The sequence below is a fragment of the Gossypium hirsutum genome, chromosome A02, assembly GCF_007990345.1.
Source record: "Gossypium hirsutum isolate 1008001.06 chromosome A02, Gossypium_hirsutum_v2.1, whole genome shotgun sequence".
NCBI classification, from domain to species: Eukaryota; Viridiplantae; Streptophyta; class Magnoliopsida; order Malvales; family Malvaceae; genus Gossypium; species Gossypium hirsutum.
The window spans coordinates 98,636,773-98,661,371 of record NC_053425.1 but is presented as its reverse complement, the minus strand read 5'-3'; the positions used below and the strand labels follow the sequence as shown (position 1 = coordinate 98,661,371).

Genomic DNA, 24,599 nt, shown 5'->3' with positions numbered 1-24,599 from the left:
ACTCTTCAATCAGCTTCCTTTTGCTACTAGTTACCAACAGATCATCAATATATAGTGACACAATTAGTAGAGTTTCACTCTCTAATTTCTTCACATAGAGAGTAGGCTCGCTGATACTCTTCTCAAACCCAAACCTAGACAAATATGCATCGATTCTGTTATACTAGGCCATTGGTGCCTGCTTCATACCATACAACACTTTCTTTAGCCTGTAAACCTAATGTTATTCACCAGAAACTTTGAACTCATCTGGTTGTTTAATAAAGATTTCTTCTTAACCATTCAGAAAAGCAGACTTGACATCCAATTAGTACACTCTCTATTGCTTTTGAACAGCCAAGGCAAACAAAAGCCCTATAGTATCTAACCTTACAACTGGAGCAAAGGTCTTTGAGAAGGCAGTACCATATTGTTGGCTATATTTTTTCACTACAAGTCTTGCCTTATGCTTGTTCAAAAATCCATCAGCATTATACTTGATCCTGAACACCTATTTCACACCAATGATTCTCTTTTGGACTGGCCTATCAACCAGTTCCCATGTATTGTTCTTATGTATCATCTCCATTTTAGCTTCCGTTGCTCTTTTCCAACAATCTTCTTTAGCAGCCTCATCAAAGTTTGTAGGCTCCAGCATTGCCACATCATATCTTTGATAGATGTCAGTGATGGTTCTTGTTCCTCTAATAGGTATATCATCGAATCCATCATCAATCTGTTATTCTTATTCAACTGGTTGTTGATTACTATCTTGTTAACTTTATTCATACAAGTTTGTATCTGTACCATTTCAGTTCCATACATTTCCCTCATCAAACTTCACATCCTTGCTCACCAGGATTTTTTTTAGGAGGGATCAAAGACCCTATAACCCTTCTTTGTGTTGTTATAACCAAAAAATATTCCTGGCACAGACCTTCTTTTCAGTTTGGTTATCTTCTTAGTTGGATTAAGTGTATAGCAGACAGAACCAAACACCTTTAGGTGAGAAACAGTTGGCTTGTGTCTAAACTAAGCTTCAAAAGGAGTCTTATCTTTGACTGCATTTGTTGGTAATCTGTTAAGCAAGTACACTGAGGTGTTCACTGCATCAGCCCAAAAATTGCTTAGTAATTTGCTTTCAAACAGTCGGCATCTAGCCATGTCAAGTACTGTTCGATTCTTTCTCTCATAGTCACCATTCTGCTGAGGTATATAGATAGTTGTTAACTGATGTTGAATTCTAGCCTACTCACATAGCTTCGAAAACCTTTCTGATAAATACTCGGTGCCATTGTTTGATATCAAGGCCTTTAGCTTGTAACTTGCTTGATTCTTAGCTAAGGCTCTGAACTTGCTAAATACTTCAAGTATTTCTAATTTTTGTTTCAAAAAATTCACCCAGTAGAACCTTGTGTAATCATCTATAAACAACACAAAGTATCTACTGTCACTTAGAGAAGAGGTATTCATTGGTCCACAAATGTTAGTATGAACCAATTCAAGATTGTCTCAAGCTCTCCATACCTTGTTAACTGGAAATGGCAGTCTCACTTGCTTCCCAAGCTGACAAACCTCACAAACTCTATCTTTGACTTCAACCCTAGACATATCTTCAACCAGATCTAGTTTATGCAGCAAACCAAGTGACCTCTAGTTAACATAACCCAACCTTTTGTGCCATAAATAAGCCTTATCAGCCAAACTAGTATAAGCCTTCATTTCTAACTGATTCACATCCAACATAAAACATCTCTTAGTCATAGCTACTGTCACTAGTTCTTAACCAAGTAAGTTCTCAATAACACATGACTTATTCCTAAAAGTAAGAGAGTAACCCTTATTTATTAACTGACCAACACTAAGCAGATTTTGGCCTATATCAGGTACAAAAAGAACATCTAAAATTGTTTTCTTACCTGAATGTGTACTGATTACAACATTGCATCTACCTTTGACCTTAATTAAGTTTCCATTCCTTATTCTGAGTTTGGAGACAAAGTTGCTGTAAAAGTCTTTGAATGACCCTTCATTAGATTTCATATGATGAGTGTAGCTACTATCTATCAAACAAACCCTTCCTACCTTACTCGAGGTTGCAAAATAAGATTTAGTGAAAACATGTTCTTCCTAAGCTTGAATGTCCTCAGCAGCTTGAGCTTGGTTCTGCTGCTGAGTTTGTGCCCTTCCTTTGTTTTTGCAAACCTCTTCAATGTAACCAAACTGCTTACAGCTCCTGCACTAAATGTTAGGTCTGTACCAGCAGTACCTCTCCAAGTGTGTGGATTTCTTGTAGTGAATGCATGGTGGGAACCTTTTCTTCCCAGCATCCCTCTTTGGTTTCTCCTTTTTGTCAAGCCAAGGTTTCTTTCCCTTATTGCTCGAACCTAAGCTTTCTTTGTTTTTTGCTTGAAAAGCTCCTTTAGGATACTCCCCTAGCCTATTAGCCTTTTTTTACTCTTGTGCGTACATAAAATTTATCAACTCTGATAATGAAATGGTTGTTAAATCTCTCGAGTCCTCCAATGAGGAGATCTTTGACTTATATTTTTTAGGAAGGGTTGTAATGACCTTCTCAACAATTCTTCTGTCACTGAAATCACTCTAGTGAGCCTAATGTTGTTGACTGTGGCCATTATTTTGTCAGAGTATTGCTTAATGGTTTCAGACTCTCTTAACTTCAAATTCTAAAAGACCTTTCTCAGGTTGATTATCTGCTACTGCCTGGTTTTATTAGACCCTAGAAACTCTTCCTTTAGCCTCTCCCAGGCTTGCTTTGAAGTGTTACAGGCCATTATCTAAGTGAAAATCACATCAAAAACTTCATTTTTCAAGCATGACATTGCTTTGTGCTTTTTAGCACAGTCCTCACTGTGTTGTTTGATTTGTGCTATGGTGGGGTTGGCCCTCAATAGAGGTGGTTTTGTGTCAGTCTCCACCACATTCCACAGGTCGTATGCTTGCAGGTAAGTCATCATTTTCACCATCTATATATGGTAGTTTTCACCAACAAAGATAGGTGCTAGTGGTGGTCTCGTGTTGCAGTAATAAAAAAAAAGCTTTAGTTTCTTTCTCTTCAAAGACTTTCATCAAAAACAACAACAAACAATAGATGCCCTCAAAGATGACAGGATCTCGATACCATTTGTTGGGGATATTAGCCAAAGCAAGAAAGAAAAATAAAGCAAAGAGAAACAAATGCAAAAATTGATCAAAAAACTGAATTGCATTACTTATTTCATTAAGTCAAATATAAGTTAAAAAGTAATTACATGATATATAACTACTCCCACTAATTACATTGATAAAATACATAACTTATCTTGCACACAAAGTAAAGCTGACTTATCAGCCAAAACATCACTTAAACATCACTCGAATCAGAAAACTAGTCTTAGTGTTTCAAATAGACAAATTACAAAATGAAGTAAGCTAGTTATATATTTAACAAAACATAACTGCTGCACTGGTTGAGCTACAAAACTTCTCTATTGTTGCATTGCAGGCCAAAGTTCAACACGTTCCCATATCAGTTTTAAACCCCACAATTCAGGATGCTGGCATGACTTGCTCTAGCAAATGAAACATTTTAGTCCAATGTATGTTGGGCAACGGCTAGTGTAATAGGTGGATGAATATAACAATTTCTCCTTTAAAAATAACAAGAAAAGTCCACACCTTAGCATGGTAACCAATAGCCAATTCACTGCTAGCAATGATTGAGCATAAGACATCTTTTCTTGTTTATTACTCTTCTTTTAATATTGTTTCCATCTATTGATATAAGAAAAGAATAGTAATTTTTTATATATTAGTGATTATTTACTGAGGTGGTATATAATGAAATGGTGTTACATTAGTGATGGAAGGTTGATTCTCAATTTACTTCGGATAAAAAAAGTTAAATGTAATAAAAGCATAAAAGTCTAAGGATAATTTGTTATTTTTCTAACATATAAGCATTTAGGGAGTTTAATAGAGATTATTTTGCTCATTCATCTAATAATTATACCGCAGGTCATTCTAAAATAATGTTATTTCTATATTGGTCCCTTTAATTTTTTTTGTCAATTTAATCACTCTAATTATAATAATTGCTCGAATTGGTTACTGCCATTAAAATTTTCATTAACCTATGGATGAATTGCTAACATGACATTTTTGTTATTACTTTTGATTAAAGTTAAGTACCCCTATAACCAGTCAAAAACACTATTTTTAATTAGTTTTCATTGCTTGTTTGATAATCTTTGGACAATTTTTTTTTTGTTTGGTATCATATGAACTATTAGAAAAATAACTAAAAGCCAACACTTGTTTCCCAACTTCATTAATCCCAGTTTTGTAAACTCCTAATGGATTCTCTCGCAAAAGGTGATTGCTTTCTGTCACCTTTTCAAGCTCTTATTCGGGTTCCGATGAAGACGATGGTCGCTTTCGTTTAAGTTTATGTTTTTTTGATACCTTTTCAAGCTCTTCTTCTTCTGGGTTTTGCGATCTTCTTTTTGTGTTCCAATGACGGTGATGGTGGCTTTCATTTAAGCTTATAGCTTTTTGTCACCTTTTCAAGCTATTCTTCTTTGTGTTTCTTCCTTTTGTTACTATTTTTTATTCCTATGACGGCCATTTTTGTAGAAGTTTATAGTTTTCTTTCATTGTTTCCTTTTTTAGATTGATGATGGTAGTGTGGTGGTGGCTGATTTAGATTCACATGAAACTCCAAAAGATGATCTAAATCTTCCCCAAAAGATGAATGTCTTAAACTAGGAAAAGTTAAGCATTGGAGAAAAAAAAAAGAGTTTCAGATTAATTATTAAGATATCCCTAAATTTAGTCAAAAGTAAATATTACATCAATAGTTCGTTTAGGGAATTAAAGAAATTTTTACGGGATGATTAATTCGAGCAATTATCTTAATTAGAGTGATTAAATTGACAAAAAATATTAAGGTGACCAAAATAAGAATGGGGCTATTTTAGGATGATATGTGTTGTAGTTTACCCTTCCTCTAATGCACATAGATTAATTTACTTATTTTTCAATATAGGGATCAAAATGTAATTCAAGATATAATATAAGGATTGTTTAAATTGATTCATTATTAATACCTTAATGATTCAATCAAAACGTTTCAGAGTTTGTATACCAATTTACAATCGGGACCATAATTTGAGGATATCAGTTGGAATTAACCCTTTTAAAATCGAAAAGTATATTCAAATCTTGCATTGGCTCTCAGGCTCAGCTAATGCAAATCTGTCCCTCCCCCTTTCCGATTCTGAATTCCACTCTATTGATTTAAGGAAATTAGGGTTTTTGAACGTTTCCTAATTCAAAATCCTAAAAGATGGCGCCTCTGACTTGCACCAAACTGTCTTTAATCACCATAGCCGGAGTCGTAACTCAAATCATCGGCCTTTCCTTTTTCGTCTTCGGCTTTTTCCCGGTGAAACCGGCTCTTCCCGGCACCAGGTAAACACTTTGTTTCATTCGAAAACGAAAGAATATCTCATTTTCAATTTGAAATCAGATCACAATTCTAAACAATTCAATTTTTTTTTGTTTTAAATGTTTTGCTTTATCTTCAGTGGTTCGGAGAGTTTTTACGTGCCGGCATGCGACTTCGTTAGCAATCAAAGCGACACGACCTTGCCGTCCGATAAACTCAAATCATCATATCAAGTTCGTTCTAACAGAGTTTTTAATCTAAAATAAATGAAAATAAATAAATAAACGAACTATGCCTTTCCAATTGCTTTGAAATTCTGAAGACCATTCTTTTTTTCTGTGACTTAGGAATTGTCGGGGATTCCTCCTTCGTTTGATAGACTTATTTTAATGGTAAGTTAGTTTTAGTTAGTTATTTGCTTAGTTTGTTTCTTTGTAAAGGGTTAATTTGAGTTTTTGTTGTATAATTTACAAGGAGTTTAGTTTAGTGTAGATTGTAGACGGTCTTCCAGCAGAATTCGTGCTTGGAAAAGATGGGAAACCGCCTAAAAAGCAATTTAAGGAGGCAATGCCTTATACTCAGTCGTTGCTAGCCAGTGGATCGGCTATTGGTTACCATGCTAAGGCTGCCCCTCCTACTGTAACAATGCCTCGATTAAAGGTGTGGACATTTCTGATTGTTCCTAAAGGAGAAATTGTTACATATATCCATCCCATCACATTAGCTGTTGTGCAGCATGCGTGGGGCCAAAAAATTTCATTTGCTTGAACAAGTCATGCCAGCATCCTGAATTGTTTGGTTTGCAACTGATATGGAAACAACTAATCTGACTCCTTTTAAAAATATATGAAGGTATATGTTTTTCTGGAATATGGTTTTGGCCTCATGGTGTGAGCTTGTGATTGTAGGCTATGGTCTCTGGTGCAATTGGTGGATTCTTGGATGTAGCATTCAATTTTAACACACAGGCTATGACAGATGACAATCTTCTTGGTTAGATTTAAAGTTACCTTGATGTTCTGTAATGCAGGAGTACACTTTACTTTTAATGGATCTATTGAGGGGCTTCATTATTCACTCATATCGCAGGTCAGTTTTTCAAGATTGGCTGGAAAATGGTGATGCTCGGTGATGAAACATGGCTTAAGTTGTTTCCTGGGTTATTCAAAAGGCATGATGGTGTTAGCAGCTTCTATGTATTTCTCATTCTTGGCATGCAATGTTTTGTCTTTATCTATAAAAATTATGTGAGCAGATTCCTGACTTTACATAATTTGTTATTGATACAGGTGAAGGATACTGTGCAAGTAGATCAAAATGTTTCGCGACATTTGGGAGATGAACTTAGTAAAGATGACTGGGATCTTTTGGTTAGCATTTTTTATTTTCCATGATCTAAAAGGAAATATCTTGTAATATTGTTATATTGATGTTTGTCCCCATCTCAGTTTTTTTTTTTACTTTATTATTATTATAATTGGAGAAACATAATACTAAAGACACCAAAGGTTGCCAACTTAGGTACTCTCTAGTTTCTACCTGTCTAAGTTAAGTTGTTCGTGGTTACCACTGTTACATTCATGCTATTGTGCTGGTTAGTTTCTGTGATTTTCTTTTTCTTATTTGTCTCCATCCTGTTTGCTGAGCTGTCTTTGTTATAAATCCAATATAATTAATAAACTATTCATTGACTGCTTTGAAGGTTAACTTAACATACCAATCTTAGGTGCTATGTTGGAGTTCAATATGATCAAACGTCATAGTTGAAAACCATTAATTATGTTATGCAGAGTAAGAGGGGCATGAATGTAGTATGATGTCATGAAAGTACTCCAATAACACACATCAGTTCCGGTGCATTCTATATTGACAACAGTAAAATAGGCTTCACAATGCCATAAAAGAAATGGCTCTAGATTGAGCAAGAATGAGAGTAGATTTCCTGTTTGAATGGTTTTCTGTTTTTAATTTGATAGGATTTATTATGTTAGGTTAGGCCTGCTTATTGTTGCATTCTCTTCATTATTTTTACTTCCATTGCTCACCTTGATTCAGACCTATTAAGTTATTATGATGTTAAGCATCAGCCTGATTGTGCCTTTGTTTTCAGCCTTCTCTGTTTTTTCTGCTAAATTAATATTCTTGTTAAACTCTTTGTATTCTGAGAATTAGAAGCTGCTATTTGTCATGTGAAAGTTTCTCAAATTGCATAATTAGCTATATTTAGATATTCTGAAAGCTAAGTTGAAAATTGGATTGTTGAATTGTGGTTTTCTTGGTGGTCTACTTTTATCTCCATTGTAGCACAATTTAATTGGTGCTGTTTGCAGATTCTGCACTATTTAGGATTGGATCATGTTGGACATATCGGTGGCCGGAACAGGTATTACATTATATGATTTTACCTTGATCTTCATTTGACTAAATTGCAGTTTTATTCTTCAATTTAGGCTACAACTGGATTCTAAGGCAATATATTCTTGATATGCATTTTCATTCTCAGCAGTTACATGGGACATTTAATCAAAACCAAAAGGAGTGATGTTTGTTGCAACAGACACATGCATAGAGAAACATGTCATTAAAACCTAAATGAATGATATTTGTTGCTATCTATACATGTATAACTAGTTATGTTACACTACCTACATTTAATTATGAAAATGCAGCTTCTTGGCATGAGTTGTTTTACACGATGATCAATATATTGTTTTATTTTGCCTGTTTTGTTATGGGATAAATAGATAAATATATCCTTTTCTCTAATTTTTCCCCTATGCAGATTAATTCCTTTTCAAAGTTCTCGTCTTTGTTTGACTTGGATCAAATTGTATTTATGGGTCTAGATGACATGCAAATTTGCGGGATAAAGTAATGACGCATACAGTAAAGAGAAATAGAACTAAAAATATAGAAATGGGTTATTAAATGATCTACAATGTGAGCTTGTCAACATATTGGCGAATTTTATTTACTAAGAAGTGTAAATATATATATATATTTAGAAAATACTAAGAAGTGTAAATATAAGATTTATGTATTCGTCTAATTTATGCCTTCCATCAGTGCAGCTTTTTCTGCTTCTTCTTCCTTTTTTTTTTACATTATTTGTCATTTACTCTTCCCCCAGTAGCACTGCATGTTGGATAATTCAAAAAACCAATCTCCACTTTTCCTATTAATGCTATTTTCAGGATGCTTTGTGTCTGTGGTGTAAAATATTTTATATGTCTTGGATCGGATGATGTGTAATTGTCAATGCAGTATCCTTATATCACCATTTGGAGCAAAATGCATGATTGAGGTGTAATGTGATTAAGGATGGTAAAACTCAATCTGCTCCAAATGGTGAGGTTTTTACTTTTTATTTTTATTTTTTAGTCATGGAGACAGGCAGTGGAGCGGGGCAGTTTTGGTAAATTCTTACTTTGCACTGCCTGGCCCCACCTTTTAAATTTACTATTTTACCCCTTAAAATATTCTATGTACCCTGTATATATTTTAAATATGTGCTAGATATATGTACTAAAATAATATATATACAAGAATACACATACATCATATTTATACTAAATAATTATATATATTGAAATTATGTTTATGAATAAATTATATTATATACTAATATAAATATAAAAATCATAAGTAAAAAAGTGCAACGGAGCTGTGTCGAGTGGGTTGTGGATGTAACCAACATCCATGGAAATGGATGTTTTCAATATCTATGCAAGTGGTGGATGTTATCGTCCTGCTCGATTGCAATCCCTAAATGTGATCAAAACTCAAAGATGCTTGTAGAATTTACCCTTCTTTTTTATATGACTTTTCCTTATTTTGTTACTTGATCTTCATATTGGTTCCCATAGTGGGAAAAGATTTATAACATCAACAGACCTCATTTACATGTTCACTCATCTTTCTTAGTGCATTGATGGCCCCAAAAATGAAGGAGATGGATGAGGTGGTGAAGTTGATCCATTCAAGTATTAATCAATCCCAAGGAAATGGCCAAGGGCGGACACTTTTGGTTTGTGCTATTTAGTGCTTCTTGAATTATTGATTTCAAACTGATAAAACAACTCTAGACAATTGCATCCTTACTTTTAGAAAATCTTAATCATGAATTTGATGTGTGATCTGGGAGCATCCTAAAATGTAGGGATAAATTGGAAGACTTAAATAGTAAAATTGGCTCATCAGTCATTGATTTAGCTCCACTACTTTTTATGCTTGTTATTTGACAATTGCACCTGGATTCACACATTGTGATTATTGTTTTATGAAATAAACTCTATATACCTGGTGGCAAGATATATGAGGTGCCAATAAATATTTTGGGTAATGATATACATGCTAGATAGCGATGAGTGGCATTGAATGATGCGTGCTTGAGCATGCTTGTTTATTGTTAAGCATGCTGCCTAAAATCAGTTGATTATAAGTGGAGAGGCCCACATTTAATATAAGACCATAAGAAACCATACACTTAACAGATTTTGGGTACCACTTTAGTGCTGCCTTTCGTTTGTAGCTCAACAGCAGCCTATGAATGGACAACCTCACAAGGTGTGGTTAGCCTCACTTTGGGGTTAGGAAGAACACAAAAAAAAACCTGGGATCTGATAACATGTTAAGCAACCTAAAGTAATTTGTAATAGGTGGAGTGGCTCAATTTTAAGATATGACCACAAGAAACCTAACACTTGACAAATGTGGTATTTCAATGCTTATACATGCATATATGTGCCTATAAAAATTCTTGTTCTTGTCAGTCATGATGTTTGTGGGAAAGACCGAAGGGGATTACATACTGAAGCTTCTGCAATCCAATTGCTAAAGGGAATGTGTGTGCTCATATGCATGCGTGCAAGTTATAGTTCATAATAGTCTTTAACAGTTCCAGAAAAGGGGATGATATGCAAGCTTTTACAGGGCAATTGTTGATGGGAATGTAGTTGTTAAAAACAGGCTATTTCGATTATATTTTTCACAAGAAATTACATAAATATTTATACACTTAGTGAGCCTAACTTAGGAAACTTTACACTAGGAAACAGACTAATTCTAGGGATGCTGTACCTAAAAACAGCCTTAAAGTTAGGGATAAAATATTTACAGAATCCTATTTGATACACTCAAATATTCCTTAATTAGGAAACTGAAATCTGACACTCCCCCTCAAGCTGGGAAGTGGATATCATCCATTCTCAGCTTGCTTACTAATTTCTGAAACAACTTCCCAGACAATCCTTTGGTAAGTATGTCTGCTAGTTGACCATCAGTGGACACAAATGGAGTGCAAATTAAGCCACTGTCCAGTTTTTCCTTTATAAAATGTCTGTCAACCTCAACGTGCTTCGTTCGATCATGTTGAACTGGATTATGTGCAATATTGATAGCAGACTTATTATTGCAATACAACTTCATTGGACCTTCCCACTTGATCTTCAAATCTTCCAAAATAATTTTTAGCCATAACAACTCACAAACTCCAAGAGCCATCGCCCTAAATTCAGCTTCTGCACTAGATCTGGCCACAACATTTTGTTTTTTACTCCTCCAATTCACAAGGTTGCCTCCTAGGAAAGTACAATAGCCCGAGGTTGATCTTCTATCAACCATAGATCCTGCATAATCTGCATCAGTATAGGCTTCAAGGGTTAAATTCTCCGCCTTTTTAAATAGGATTCCTTTGCCTGGCGTGCCCTTTAAGTACTGTAGAATCTGATATACGGCTCTAAGATGTGATTCTTTGGGATTGTGCATAAACTGACTTACAACACCTACTGCATAGGCAATATCTGGTCTGGTATGAGACAAGTAAATGAGCTTCCCCACAAGTCTTTGATATGACCTTTTATCAACTGCTGCATCTTCTAGTGCATTTCCAAGTCTGTGGTTCACCTCTATGGGTGTCTCTACTGGTTTACAGCCCAACTTGCCGTCTCTGTCAACAAACCAACTATGTATTTTTGCTGAGATATGAATATTCCTTCCCGAGAGTTTGCCACTTCAATACATAGGAATCTAAATATTTATACACATAGTGAGCCTAACTTAGGAAACTTTACACTAGGAAACAGACTAATTCTAGGGATGCTGTACCTAAAAACAGCCTTAAAGTTAGGGATAAAATATTTACAGAATCCTGTTTGATACACTCAAATATTCCTTAATTAGGAAACTGAAATCTGACAGTAGTGATTAGCAAGCTATCAATATCCTTTATCAACTTTGAATAGAAATATTGGTCCATTTTGGTATATCATTAGCTCTTGATCTTCAAACTAAGCGTTCAAACACTTCTTCACGTGGATCCCTGTAGAGCTTTGATTTGGAGAACTTTCTATCTATGGGATCTAAGAGTTTGACTTTTTCAAGAAGTCAAGACTTCTTTATTAAATCTATACCTTGTGTTGTGAAATGACAAAGGGACTTGGGTCTTTTTATTTGTCAAGCCTTCTCATTTTAGCAGCTTCCAGTGTCATGTAAGCTTTCCAAAAGCAGAGCTATGTCCTTCCATATTTGGCAAAATTCTGATTTGGTTTGAACCTCTGGTGCATTTGGGTTGTTTCAATAAGCTATTTGCACCGGCACTATGCATCTTGCTTTTATATGATGCAATGACTTGGCCTTATTTAGATCTATTGTTGCCATTATGAGTTGAATTCAATCAACTGATATTTTGGATTTATCTGATATATCTTCATTTTATTCCGCATGTAGATGATAGTAAGTGATCATGGCATGACAGAAAATGGTAATCATGGCGGTTCTACATATGAAGAAACTGACACATTAGCTCTTTTTATTGGTCTGAGGAATCATGTCTTTGACTATGCATCAGTCATCAACCAGGTAATTGAACTAATGGAACTTCACAGCATTTTATTGTAGCTGTTAGTAGTTTCTGGTAGTTCTATTTTTTTTACCAAGCTGTATCACAAACTTCTTATCTATTGCTGAGCGCATAGGTGTTTCAGTGCACCACCTTTTATTTTCTTCAGCGACTTAAAAGGGGACTTGAACATGATTTTCTTTTCACTGAAAGTTGACAGTGCTAAATGCCATCCTAAACTGTGCTGAAGTTTTTCATTTTCATTTATTTTCCTATTACATTTTCTTTCTTTTATCCTTCATTTGGGGGAGGTTGAGCATTTACAACTTTCTCCTTTGCTATATAGTCTTTGTATCTTAATGGAAACTCTAAATAGGTTAACAATATGTTTTTGGCTTTAGCAGTGTCAAGGATTTCCAGATATGAGAATAGGGTTCAAGAGCTTGGTTTACTATGCTATTATAGTTTTTGTGCTTTAGTTTGTAATAGGGTTGTCTAATATACATGATTTTTTATGTAGATTGACATTGCACCAACCTTGGCTCTTTTGTTTGGCGTGCCAATTCCTAAAAACAATGTTGGTGTTCTTATTAGAGAGGCTTTTGATTCTCTAAAAGGTTTATCTCTTCTTTCCTCAGTTGATAGAGCTTTGTTCTTTTTTACGGGGTGAATATCTAACTGTCCATGTGCTAATGATAGTATCTTGATATTTCATGAAAGAACTGGGGGAAAGGTGGATATTATTTTCCAAAAGGAAAAATATAATTCTTCTAGAGATTGTTTCAGCCTTGCTCCTAGATGATAACAGTGTGGAATGAATTTTCCTCTTTATTGTCTGGAGTGTGATAATGCTTTTCTAATATGCATTGTCCTATTCAACTTCCCTAAGATGCCATCATTAGAAGACTCAGGGAATCGCACATTTACAGCTATGCAAAGTGTGCAATGAAAGAGGGAAAAGTGTAATTATGTCTGTATTTGGAACTTGTGGAGTTTGTGCTAAATTGTTATCCTCTAGTCCTAGGTGATAAATAGGAAGGAAATGAAGGATGCTTCAATTTTGAAAATAAATTACTTCCTTAGGTCCATGTGCTATCTGAACCTGATGTGATTATCTAATTCCGTTCCTTGTTTGATGAATTCAGAGGACAAACATCTGAGGGCCCTGGAGTTGAATTCTTGGCAGTTGCTGAGATTGTTGCAAGCTCAGTTATCAGGTTTACCGTGCAGAAATTTCCCCTGTGATGCATTTTATGATCATCAGAGTTCAGGTTCTACTGACTGCAATCATGAGACAGAAGATATGCTTTGTTGCTTGTATATAGAAGCGACAACTCTATACACCTCCTGGAAGTCTAAGAGAGGCTTTGAGTGGGTTTTCTATGTGTCAGACTTTTAACATCCCAATCATGAAACAATATCCCATTAAAATTCCTAATTCAATTTGTCGTTTTATAATTTGTAGGTCTGCTAGCACCAAAGATTACAGCAGCGCTGCAGCAGCATATTACAAGTTTCTCAAATCTGCAAGTGAGTGGTTATCACGAAGATCTACTGATGTATGTATATTCTTTTTCGACAGGTTTCTGAGCTAACTGAAACTAATTGGTGATATTCAATATGGTGTGGACAAATAGACTTTCTTTTTTTTTTTCCAAATATATTAAATTTTCTTTTTATTTTTAACAGTTTTTTTCTTCATTTTCTTCCTTTTAATGGGGGCAGAAACCTGTTAAACTACTTGCACTTGGACTGGCTACAATGTTCGTCTCAACTGTTATATTATCAAGCCTGATGTTTTGTCGGCTCAGAGAAATTTACCATGGAGGAAAGCAACAGTCTTTGAACTTAAATGATAGCATGAATGGTTGGTCTTTGGATGAGACATTCATTCTCAGTGTTATCTTGATCCTTGTTTCAAGTATGACATCAAGTTCTATGGTAGAGGAAGAGCAGTACATATGGTATTTTCTGATATCCACATTCTATCTCTTATTACTCCGTAAAACAGCACAGTCCCTTTGTGCTGTTCGTTTTCAGAGTTCTTTTTTCACACAAAATGGACAAAGTAGAGAAGGTTACTTTAGAATGTGTTTCGTCTTCCTGCTGCTTACCTCCGGAAGGGTTTTGAGAGGCTGGCATCAAGGTGGCGTAAACTGGACTAGTCTTCCTGACATTTCTAAATGGCTTGAACAGGCTGGGAGCCAACATGTGAAATCACTTCAGCTAATATCTGCCTTTCTGGTGATTAGTATAGGTTTATTTGCTTTATTTTCAATAGAATCCAAGGGAAAATGTTTCCAGATGGTCAGACTTAGCTTTCTGATATCTGGATTGTTGGTTTTGCTGCATATCACAAAATACCAGGATTATACATTTTCATCCACTAATTATGGTGCTACCTTATTGGTACAAATAATCTATGCAATTCTTGGTGTCGCAACTATCGGGACTGTTGTAGCCTTGCCATGGGTTATTCCTTTCTCAACCTCCAAGATTTGCCCAACTGATAATACCATTTCACCTCTTTTTCTTAGCATTCATGAGAAATTCCCATTAGTGGAATTAAGGGATTCTTTATATGTGATTGGATGGGCATACGTACTATGTTGGTGTCTTCTGCAGCTTTTACTTCAACAACCAATCAACACAACACCCATATTATTGCTTCTTTTGCAAATTCTGGCCGGCACACTCTATTTCGCTAGAAGTGGAACACATCATAAAGAATGGGTAGAGGTCAGTTGCTACCTGATACTTTTCTGACTGATTTTTACTTCTTCCTTAAATGTTAAAGGCAAGTAATTTTGAGTGGTATGGTCCCTAAACACAGATAGCAGTCGTGTTGGAACTTTTTTGAAGTGGGATATTTAGGAAGCGGCATGCTAAGGTTGAGAAGCTCCTGAATTTTTAGTTTCAGTTTAGATTATTAGTTCGTTTGTGCACATAGGTTTTCTGGTTTGTTGTGTCATTATTGAATTCATAAAGATACACGTTCTTCTCAGCGAGCGCAATGCCATCCTTGACTTTTCTTCATTTTCATCTCTTCAACCCCCATGCCACCTTTTCCTCTACCTTCTCCCTTTGTTGCTCTAGTTTGTGTTTTTCCAGTTTTCTCCGCAAAAGGAACTTTTAAATTTGTCAAAAACGAAACCTTAGAAATTAAACTTCTACATACATGGACACAGTGCAAATATTGTCTTGAAAGCATTTTTAAGAAGTTAAATGAGCAACAACTTTCTTGTACTAATGTCGGTATTTTGTTTCCTTAGATTGCAGCATTTTACTACTTGGGAATGGCTGGCCATTTTGCTCTAGGAAATACCAACACACTAGCTACTATTGATGTTGCTGGAGCTTTCATTGTATGTATTCTTTTACTTGCTCACTTTTAATACATATGCTTGAATGCAAGACCTTTTTTTCTTTCGTTTCCTTTTTTAATGGAAGGCTTATATGCAAACTTGATATTTTCTTTTCATATGAAGTTTAAGATACTGACGTTACTTATCTAACTTTCTCAACATTGTTTTACTTGTTGCAAGGGTATCTCAAGTCACTCGACATTGCTTTCTGGCATTCTAATGTTTATTATCACCTACGCGTCACCCATGTTTATTCTTCTTAGCCTTGTAATATACATCTCTATGAAAAACATGGCCCATCTTGTAATTCCTGAGAAAGCAGGTCCTGGAGATCATCTCATGATGATGCTGGGTTTTTCATGCCTCGTACCGCTGGTCATAAATTCAATTCTCTTGACTTCATACACGGTTGTATTGCTGTTAATGCAGAATCACTTATTTGTTTGGAGTGTTTTCTCACCCAAGTAAGTTCTGAGTCTCATCGAAAAACCCTAGGTGACTGATATGCGCCTATGCATGCTCGTATATTGCACTGATGTCAAATTGCATGAATAACTGGTGTTCTTGTTCTTCCAAAACATCGTACCTATTTCATGAAAAAAACCATCAAAGTATTTGATTCATCAGAATTCCAATTACCTTGTGGTAAAACTAATGTTGCTAATTCTTCCAGGTACTTGTATGTTTGTGCTACAGCTGTGTGCACTTATATTGGCGTCTTTATCGTTGCCACAACTGGATTTTATGCTTATTTTGTACTGGACATGCGGAAGCAGAAACCATACTCTTGTTAGCAACAAGCCAACAACACTAAATAGTCAATAGCGAATGCAGCAACTAGCAAACTGATTTTGCATTCTTCCAAACGAACGGCAGTGATTGAAGTTGAGTTAATCCTTGTAGGTTTCAGTTAATTTCTTTTATATTTGATTCTTTTAACTTCTTGGATGTAATCTTGCTTGCATAAGATACTGGAAGCAATGTCTGCTAGAATGTAACTTTACAGGGTAAAGAATCATGTTTGGGTCAAATGAAGAGATGAATTTTTTGAACGTTTCTTGCAAAAGCACTGGATGGCTGGTTCTTGATTTAAATAAGATGGTTAATAATAACAATAACCAACCCATGATAATTAAAAAAAACCCAATATTGATACTATTTTTAAAATTTACACAACCATGTTATAAAAGACACACTCAAGAAATTATTATTTTAATGTTAAATAAGGTCAACCATTAAACTTGATCATGGCTTGAGTCATTTGATCAAATTTGCTCGAACTTTTTAGGTTCAAAAAATGAACTCAGTCAAAAACTAAACTCATCTTAGGTATGATTTTTTTTTTCCCGAATCGGGCGAAATTTTAATACTGAATATTTTTAATTATTTTTAATTTCCATACTAACTTACTAACCTTCCCGTCCTCCCCACCCCTTAGCCCTTACCCTCACTCCCAATTCCCAAATCGATTCCAAAAAAAAGACACTAACTGCATGGCGGCTTGCCAATCACCACCTCTGTCGCCAGCGTTCTTCCACCACTCACCCACTGGTCCATCGTCGTTCACCACTGTTGCAGCAGGACTGAGAACCCGAACCCAACTCAGGTCAGGAATCTCCTTTTTCCTCCCATTTTTTTCACTGGTTTGGCTTCCACGGGATTGATTTGGTTTCCAGCTGGCATCTTTTCAGCTTCATTTAGGAAAATTGGGTCGAATTATTTTTATCTGGTCTGTCTTCTCTATTGGAAATGGCTGTTCTACTTATTCTGGGTTCTTGAAATCGAGGATCATTACATGATTTCTGAGATGTTTTATATTTGGGCTGCCACTTCCATCATATTATTCGCCATGTTTATATTTGTTTCTATCGAATACATTTTAACCATAATATATTTGATAGAAACAAAAAAATAAAAATAACTTGGGCGAATAATATGATGGAAATGGCAGCCCAAATCTAAAACATCTAAGAAATCGTGTACGGGTCTGTAAAACGTCTAAGAAATCGTGATCAGGTCCACAAATGAGGCACTGGCCTGATTTACAGACCGATTATTAACTGTTACTCAATGCAACCCAGCAAGCTTCCTAGCTTAGAAGGTAATTTTATGGGGCAAAGCCAAAGAATGATGATTACTCATTTTACTGAATCATAATCATAAAGTTAATAACTGAAAGATGGATCTTATTTTATATATTATGGGTTCAACTCAAACCTCAATAAAACGTTTGAGTCGATCCGTCGACGCTTGCTCTTCTATACGAAATACCCGATGATCTTACATCAAATGGGTTAGACCAGCCTCCTTGCTCAAAGTCCGAGGCTCTAACATTACTATTCCAATGCTGTCTAATTGAGTCAGTGTACAAAAATGTCAGTGACCGTGAACGGCCATCCATCTCCGCCCCCAAATCTGTGTCAAAACCATGATAGGAGGACGAGGCAGCTGTTTCTGACGAAATTCCATTTTGGTTGTACCATTCAGGTCCCATTTCACCAAATAAATAATCTGAGAAGTCTTCACTCCTGGAAGAGTCCTTAGTGCTTGTAGTGCTGCACGAGCTTGCATCAGAGCCACTGAAAATGGAAGAACTCTCACTCGATGAATCAGCTGAAGAAATTCTTTGCATTGGAGGATGATACTTATGTTTACGTTGTGATATTGAGGGATCCAACTTTGAAAAATTAGAGTCGGATCCCGACTTAGATGTTTTTTGGCTACAAGGAACAGCTTCCAAATTCCTGTGTTTAAAACCATGAGAGTCAAGATTTTTTCTCACCAAAGCTGGTGCTATTGGGGAGCGCCTGAAATTTTCGAGAACCATAGTTATTTGTGCTGAATATATATAAACCAAAATTTCATGAAACCAAAGCTTTCGAAGTCACATTTACCTCGCATAGAGGAGCATGTATGCCCTTTCGAGCAAGACCCTCTCCAATGACACTGGTATTACCTACAAATGGCGCTGCATGTGTCAGGTTTATGTACAGTAAGTAGTACATCTGATCTCAATATATACTAAGCAGAAAACAGCATACCGTGCTGTCATCAATCCTGAACCATTCCCCTCGGAAATTCTTCACGTAACATACGTAATGGCCTGAAAAGGCAGTATCCATTACATCCAAGTGAACCACCACAGCATAGAGATTGTATATGACCGCCTTCGAACTTGATCCGCTCATATATGGGGCCAAATCAAGGACCTCAGGAAATTGAACTGACTTATTTAACTTCCCAAAATTACCGGACTGCAAAAGTACAGACAGTAAAGCGCGAGTCGGCATTCAAATAAGCACATGGAAGCATAAAAATAGAAACCAGACAGCTTGGAATTACCTGGAACCTCTTTAAAACAATGGTAAGAATATTCGGTGACTCTAATACCGTCAACTTCTTGCTTGCTTTTACATAAGATTTGCACCTGATTAAAAAAGGGAGAATTTACCAATGAGAAACTCAAAACAGTTATGACTCCATAGATATTTCCTTTGAACATACGGCAGTACTTACATGCCAATCCAAGTAAAAATGTTACAATAGGAACAAATATGCCAAAAAAGTGAGATTTGAATAGTTACCGTAATAGTATCACAATAAAATAGCCGAAGTTAGAGTTCATTAACATCGAAAGTGGGATGAGAAAGCAATGATGCACATTAATAGATATCTAAAAATAAGCCATAATGGCCAAGAAGCATGGTTATATCCAGAATCGTAACAACATTAATGAAATGGCAGTTAAAAAGCAACAAACCTAATGCAATGATATTTGTTCTCTCCATCCAAGATTTCTCTAGCTGTAAACTGTGCAAGTGCCTCCTCCAGACTTCCGATGTCCCCATCAATCTCAACAGTTAGATCCATCATCCTCTCATACAGCTCAGATTTACCAAGACACTTCATGCACTTTATCTGACAACCCAATCATGATAATACCATAACAACAAAGCAAAAAATATAATTACTATGTGTCTGTAGAATAAGAACAAGATCAATGAATACACAAACATATGGAATAACCAAAATTGTGGAAAAAGAACCTTCGAATGAAGGTAACCTCCAAAAGTTAGTCCGATTAGACTCGTCTCTTCAGCCAGTGGACCTGCAGCCCTTGCTTCCTTGAGGCAAACAGATTGCATTGCATCAACTGCATACCTGTCATCTCACTGATGTGAAGTCTAATTCCCAGTTGAGATGCTTATACCAAAGTAGCATACAAAAAGAAAGTAGTTTTAACGGTTGGTTCACCTCAAAAATTCATGGGCGTCCTCTTCCTTCCCAGGACCAAGATTGCTTCCAATTTTTTGTATTTTGGATAATATCTGGATTGGGGACAAAGGGGACTCCCCTTCTTTTGCCTTCAAAATTAAACATTCAAACTCACAGATGAAGCACCACTCCTTTTTTCGACCTGTGCATTAATAATAAACCTCATATTAAAGGAGTGGCATGGACAAGGAGCGAAATCATGAAAAAGTTATGACCAGAAACTTGCATGCTTTGGAGTGGAGTCCTTTGACAAGGTATGAGGTAAGTGGCCGAGTAAAAGCCAAACACTGAAGGACAGCATTAGCATAACAACTGCAGAAAATTTCAAAGGAAAAATATAAATCAGCAACTCAAAAGCACACCTTATTAATCATAGTAGAGGAGATAATAATAATTCAAACATAGGTAATTATTTCGAGGGTGAAGGGGTAAAGAGATATGCACAAGTTCCAGCATACCATATTAGCACCAGTAATGCAAACTGATTGAAACCATTATTTTGTAGCTAAAATAAGTTTAAGTACGAAGATTACCTGTTTCCACAATTATTAAGTCCAAATGGACATAGTTCCACTGCATCATAAGAGTACAGTTCCATGAATAGTTCATATGGAAAGATTATCTGTTAAGTCACAACAAAAATTGCTCAAATGTCAGAATATGCATAACAATACTATGAGAGCATCAACAAAAAAAAAACACATTGTCAGTTGAAAACTTACCTTGTAATTGTGTTTTTTGTCACCCTCATTACCAAAACCAAAAAGATGGGATTTAGACTGTTTGGAGGTTTTAATCTGCTGTACAACCTTCCGCAAGGACATTTTCAAGCCATTACTTGTAGTCTGTGGCAAGGTAGGGGCAGCATTACTTTTTGCAGGCAAGCCTGAGTTGGAACTGGGAACAGAATGCCCTCCAGCAGCAGAAGATGAATGATTACCAGAAGTACTACATGAGGAAGTTGTGAAGTGTTTACTTTCATCAAGTAGCAGGTCATCTTCTCTATCACTAATTACAGTTCTAGGCCTCGAAGCGCTCAGAGATGTCAAGTTACTTTTCTTGGATGCATCAGTAACTAAGAATTCAGATGAAACAGCACCGGTTGACTTGTTATAGGCAGCTTTTGTAGGATGGGCACCATCATGCATGAGATTATTGCTCTTAGTCAACTGCCTCCTGAATTCAACTTCTTCATGACTGGATTTCTTCTTATTTAATTTACTCAGATTATTAGACTCTGATGAAGGTGAGATAGCTTCTTTCATGTTCTTAGCAGATGCCCTGCTTTTAGGTATACCATTGGCGATATCATCAGAAAGCTGCCTACCTAACTTGTCATTATGGCCAGACATAAGAGTCCTGCTGGGAGAAACATCAACCAATGACTCACTACTGGTACAAGATGGGCTCACACCAGCTAATGATGAGGAACTGGATGGAGCAAAAGCACTATGTGTTGCTATGGCATCTACACGAGGCTTAAGATTACCATCACCATTTTCAACCACTGATGAAAGGTCGAAAGATTTCTTAAATGCAATTTCCACCTCACAACCATAGCTCTGAATTCCAGACCTTTTTTTAGCAGCAAAATCAGTTGCAGGGTGACATTCATCTTTGTGCCCTTGTCTCCAGTGAACTATTTGACACTTGCCAGAACTATACGAGGATAACAAAGAATTCAATACCAAATGATGAAAATAGCACGAAAAACATAGCTGGCTATCCAATGCAATTAGACATTTACAAGAAAAGGCACACATCTTCTATTTTATGTTGCAAAGCAATCTGAGAAAAAAATGACAATGTAATCTTTCTTTCAAGCCACCATGATTTACGCCACCACTCACCTCCCACTTGTAAAAGAGAAATGTTCTAACATGAGCTATAAGTTGTAAACAAATTATATACAAAATATTAACACACCAAAGCACAGCCAAAACCTTTAGAAAGAGTAGTAGAAGAAATTTTTATTAAGAAAAGCAAAGGGATTTATATAGCCAACCACTAGAAAAGGCATGTATCTTCTATTTTATTTTGCAAATAAATCCAAGAAAAGAATGAAAAACAATATAATCTTACTTTTCAAGCCACCATGACACACAACACCTGCACAAAGAGAAGGGTGTGGCAATCTAAACATGAGCTATTTGTTAAACAAAATATTTACCACAATACAACAAAGCATAGCCAAAACCTCTAAAGAGAATGGAAGAAGAAATTTTGATTATGAAGAGCAAAAAGATTCATATCACCAACCACTAGTTGAATGGAAATTTAATTAAGATAAACCAAAAATGACTTCCAGGCTTTCTCTTCTACGTCTTTAAATTGTATGGCTCTCCTATCATGGAGCTATGTGATAAAATTTTATTATTCAAAGTTGAAATAGATATGCATATAAGGGCAATGAAGGCTACCATTTACCAGAGAACCCAATCAGCAAGCACAGATTAAGTATAAGGACAAAAAAACAGCATTCCAATAAATAGCCCAGAAGTGGCTGCTGACAAAATCATTCAATGTACATTTCTGAGATGAATCTACAAAACGTACATTCTGGGAAAGGTAGAATTTCTTTTCTCACCGGGTTATCTAAACACCAGGTTTAGAGAGCTCCACTTTCTCCATAAAACAAACCCAATAAACAACACCATGAACATAGAATGCCACCACAACAATATCCGGGTCATAAATGAAATAAAATTATAATGACCATTTCTTGGGAAATTGTATTCAGCTTAGTCTTTTCCCAAAATTTTAGTTAACAGAACAATCAATTTTATAAGAACACGAACATACAATCATTGCCCCAAAAGAACTTATTGAGAGGCTGAAGACCAAAACTTCACTAAAACCAAGTACCAATCCTGACAATAAAGCTTAGAAAAAGACAACTACAGTGTGAAAACCCAATCATTTTCCATCAAAATTCAAGGCTTTAAACATCTCCCTTGAAATATTTATCCCACCATTCCCCCTTCAAAGCCGAAGTAACTTTTTATCTTCACCAATCAATTCATCTTCAACAGCTGCAATGACTCTTAACTATAAATTCTCAAAACTAATTCAGTTGCTCCTACTCTCTAACAACCACCATAAAGAAAACCCCCCAAATTTACATTTCTATTTGCACATATTAGGTAAAAAAATCAAATCTATCTATAAGAGGGGAAAAAATAGAAACGAACCAGTAACGGACAGATTTACACTGAGAACAGCGGGTGGTGGTAGGGGCAAAGCAAACAGCACACTGGAACTTGGGATAGTAACCGTACTCCACGGTGGCTTGAGCTTCCACATAGGCGGTTTCATGAGAGACCATCTCGAGTAACCTCGTAACTTCCTCTTTCCTCGCCGCCGCATTCTTCAATTTATGCCGGATTATCAAAAAGACAACAAGAAGGGACACCAAAACGACGACGTCGAACCCTAGAGAACCAGAAACCAGCATTTCTTACCCAATAACTTTTATTCTATTGTACTCCACTTAAAATTAGCCGGCGCCGAGGATGAGGTCCGAACCAGAAAAACCTAAGATGAAAAGGGCTTGGTTATACATAGAAATCTGCGACGACGACGACGGTAGCGATGACGGTGGTGGTGGTTGGAATGGCAAAAAGGGAAATTGAGAAAGTAGTTGAGGTGAGAAGAGGATTTGAGCATCTGGGAGGATCTGAAATAGAGAAAAGGAAATCAGAGGTTTGGCTATTATTAATTTTTTTTTTACGGAGGCTTTTTTTTTTTTTGTTCTTTTCTCTTGTGTTAAAAGGACAAAACTGTTTCTATCACTTCACCATGGATTTTGATGTCTATACTTCCGTTTTCCTTCTTTCAAGCTAAGCTAACTCTAAGGGTAAAATCAAAACTATATAATATTTACTTAATTAGACAAGGAAAAAAAATAATGTTTTAAGGATTAATTATAGAATATTTTTTCAATTAAAAATTTTAACATTCACTCCAAATATAAAATATAAAATATAAAATATAAATATTATCGTAATACAGTTTAAACTTACGCCACATTGATTTCTAATAAAAATTTTAATCAAATAAAAATGAAAAAGTCATCATATTCTTAAGCATTTCAAATATTAATTTATAATGATATTTATTTAAAACTCTAATCATATTTGTAACTTTGGAAAACGGAAGATGAAGAATGATGATGACAAGATCCTTTCAACTTAAAAAACTCATATATTAGTTGAAACAGCTAAAAGGACCATTTTTATGTATAATGAGAGTTGAATTTTAGTTAGAACACACACTGAATTTAGTTGCTTGCGAAATCCAACCATGAAAAGCAAAGGCCAATGGGACTGGGAGAATCATTTCAAATGTCCAATCTTACATTAACTTCATCACCTTCCCCATTTTTCCTGTAGCCAAAGCCCATGCGTTTTCTTTCTTACCCAAGACTTCAATAAATTAAATAATTAATTAACGAATTTGTTTAGTATATTATATGATTAAATTGTTTGATGAATGTAATTTTTGGAATATTAAAGATTAAAGGATAATGTTTAAAAAATAAAATAAAATAAATTCATCATTTACCTTTTATTATAGCTTATCAAGAAAAATTTACTTAAAAATTTAATAATTTCAAATCCTACATAAGATTTTAGATTTAAATTTTGTGAATAAAAAGAATAAAGTAAATTATACAAAAAATTACTCAATTTTG

General features: G+C 35.5%; 2 protein-coding genes across 10 annotated transcripts; one reads left to right on the top strand and one right to left on the bottom strand.

The window, feature by feature from the left end:
- The first annotated feature begins 5,190 nt into the window (after positions 1–5,190).
- On the top strand, positions 5,191–16,683 carry LOC107951694 (GPI ethanolamine phosphate transferase 2). Of its 7 annotated transcripts, none has more exons than XR_001698557.2 (17): positions 5,191–5,451; positions 5,568–5,661; positions 5,776–5,820; positions 5,921–6,088; positions 6,337–6,421; positions 6,518–6,624; positions 6,718–6,798; positions 7,759–7,811; positions 9,353–9,455; positions 12,155–12,286; positions 12,787–12,883; positions 13,412–13,637; positions 13,732–13,825; positions 13,992–15,005; positions 15,100–15,156; positions 15,539–15,631; positions 15,812–15,871. XR_001698557.2 is itself a non-coding variant. In XM_016886816.2 (17 exons), exons 1-17 carry the CDS (start codon positions 5,327–5,329, stop codon positions 16,423–16,425), a joined length of 2,922 nt encoding a protein of 973 aa, XP_016742305.2. In that variant the 5' UTR covers positions 5,201–5,326; the 3' UTR covers positions 16,426–16,683. The 7 variants fall into 7 exon arrangements, 6 of the variants coding, with proteins under 6 accessions (XP_016742305.2, XP_016742306.2, XP_040938002.1 ...); XM_016886816.2 differs by lacking the exon at positions 15,100–15,156 and adding an exon at positions 16,305–16,683 and having other exon boundaries at positions 5,201–5,451; positions 15,812–16,095; XM_016886817.2 differs by lacking the exons at positions 5,921–6,088; positions 15,100–15,156 and adding an exon at positions 16,305–16,683 and having other exon boundaries at positions 5,201–5,451; positions 15,812–16,095.
- Positions 16,684–17,800: 1,117 nt separating this feature from the next.
- LOC107951695 (ubiquitin carboxyl-terminal hydrolase 17) lies at positions 17,801–23,732 on the bottom strand. Of its 3 annotated transcripts, none has more exons than XM_016886820.2 (11): positions 23,098–23,732; positions 20,629–21,565; positions 20,440–20,528; positions 20,133–20,218; positions 19,886–20,048; positions 19,678–19,792; positions 19,392–19,549; positions 18,974–19,058; positions 18,673–18,885; positions 18,526–18,587; positions 17,801–18,375 (listed from the first exon to the last, which is right to left on the bottom strand). In XM_016886820.2, exons 1-11 carry the CDS (start codon positions 23,358–23,360, stop codon positions 17,850–17,852), a joined length of 2,697 nt encoding a protein of 898 aa, XP_016742309.2. In that variant the 5' UTR covers positions 23,361–23,732; the 3' UTR covers positions 17,801–17,849. The 3 variants fall into 3 exon arrangements, with proteins under 3 accessions (XP_016742309.2, XP_016742308.2, XP_040938010.1); XM_016886819.2 differs by having other exon boundaries at positions 17,801–18,438; positions 23,098–23,730; XM_041082076.1 differs by lacking the exon at positions 23,098–23,732 and adding an exon at positions 21,989–22,010 and having other exon boundaries at positions 17,801–18,438.
- Positions 23,733–24,599: the final 867 nt, after the last annotated feature.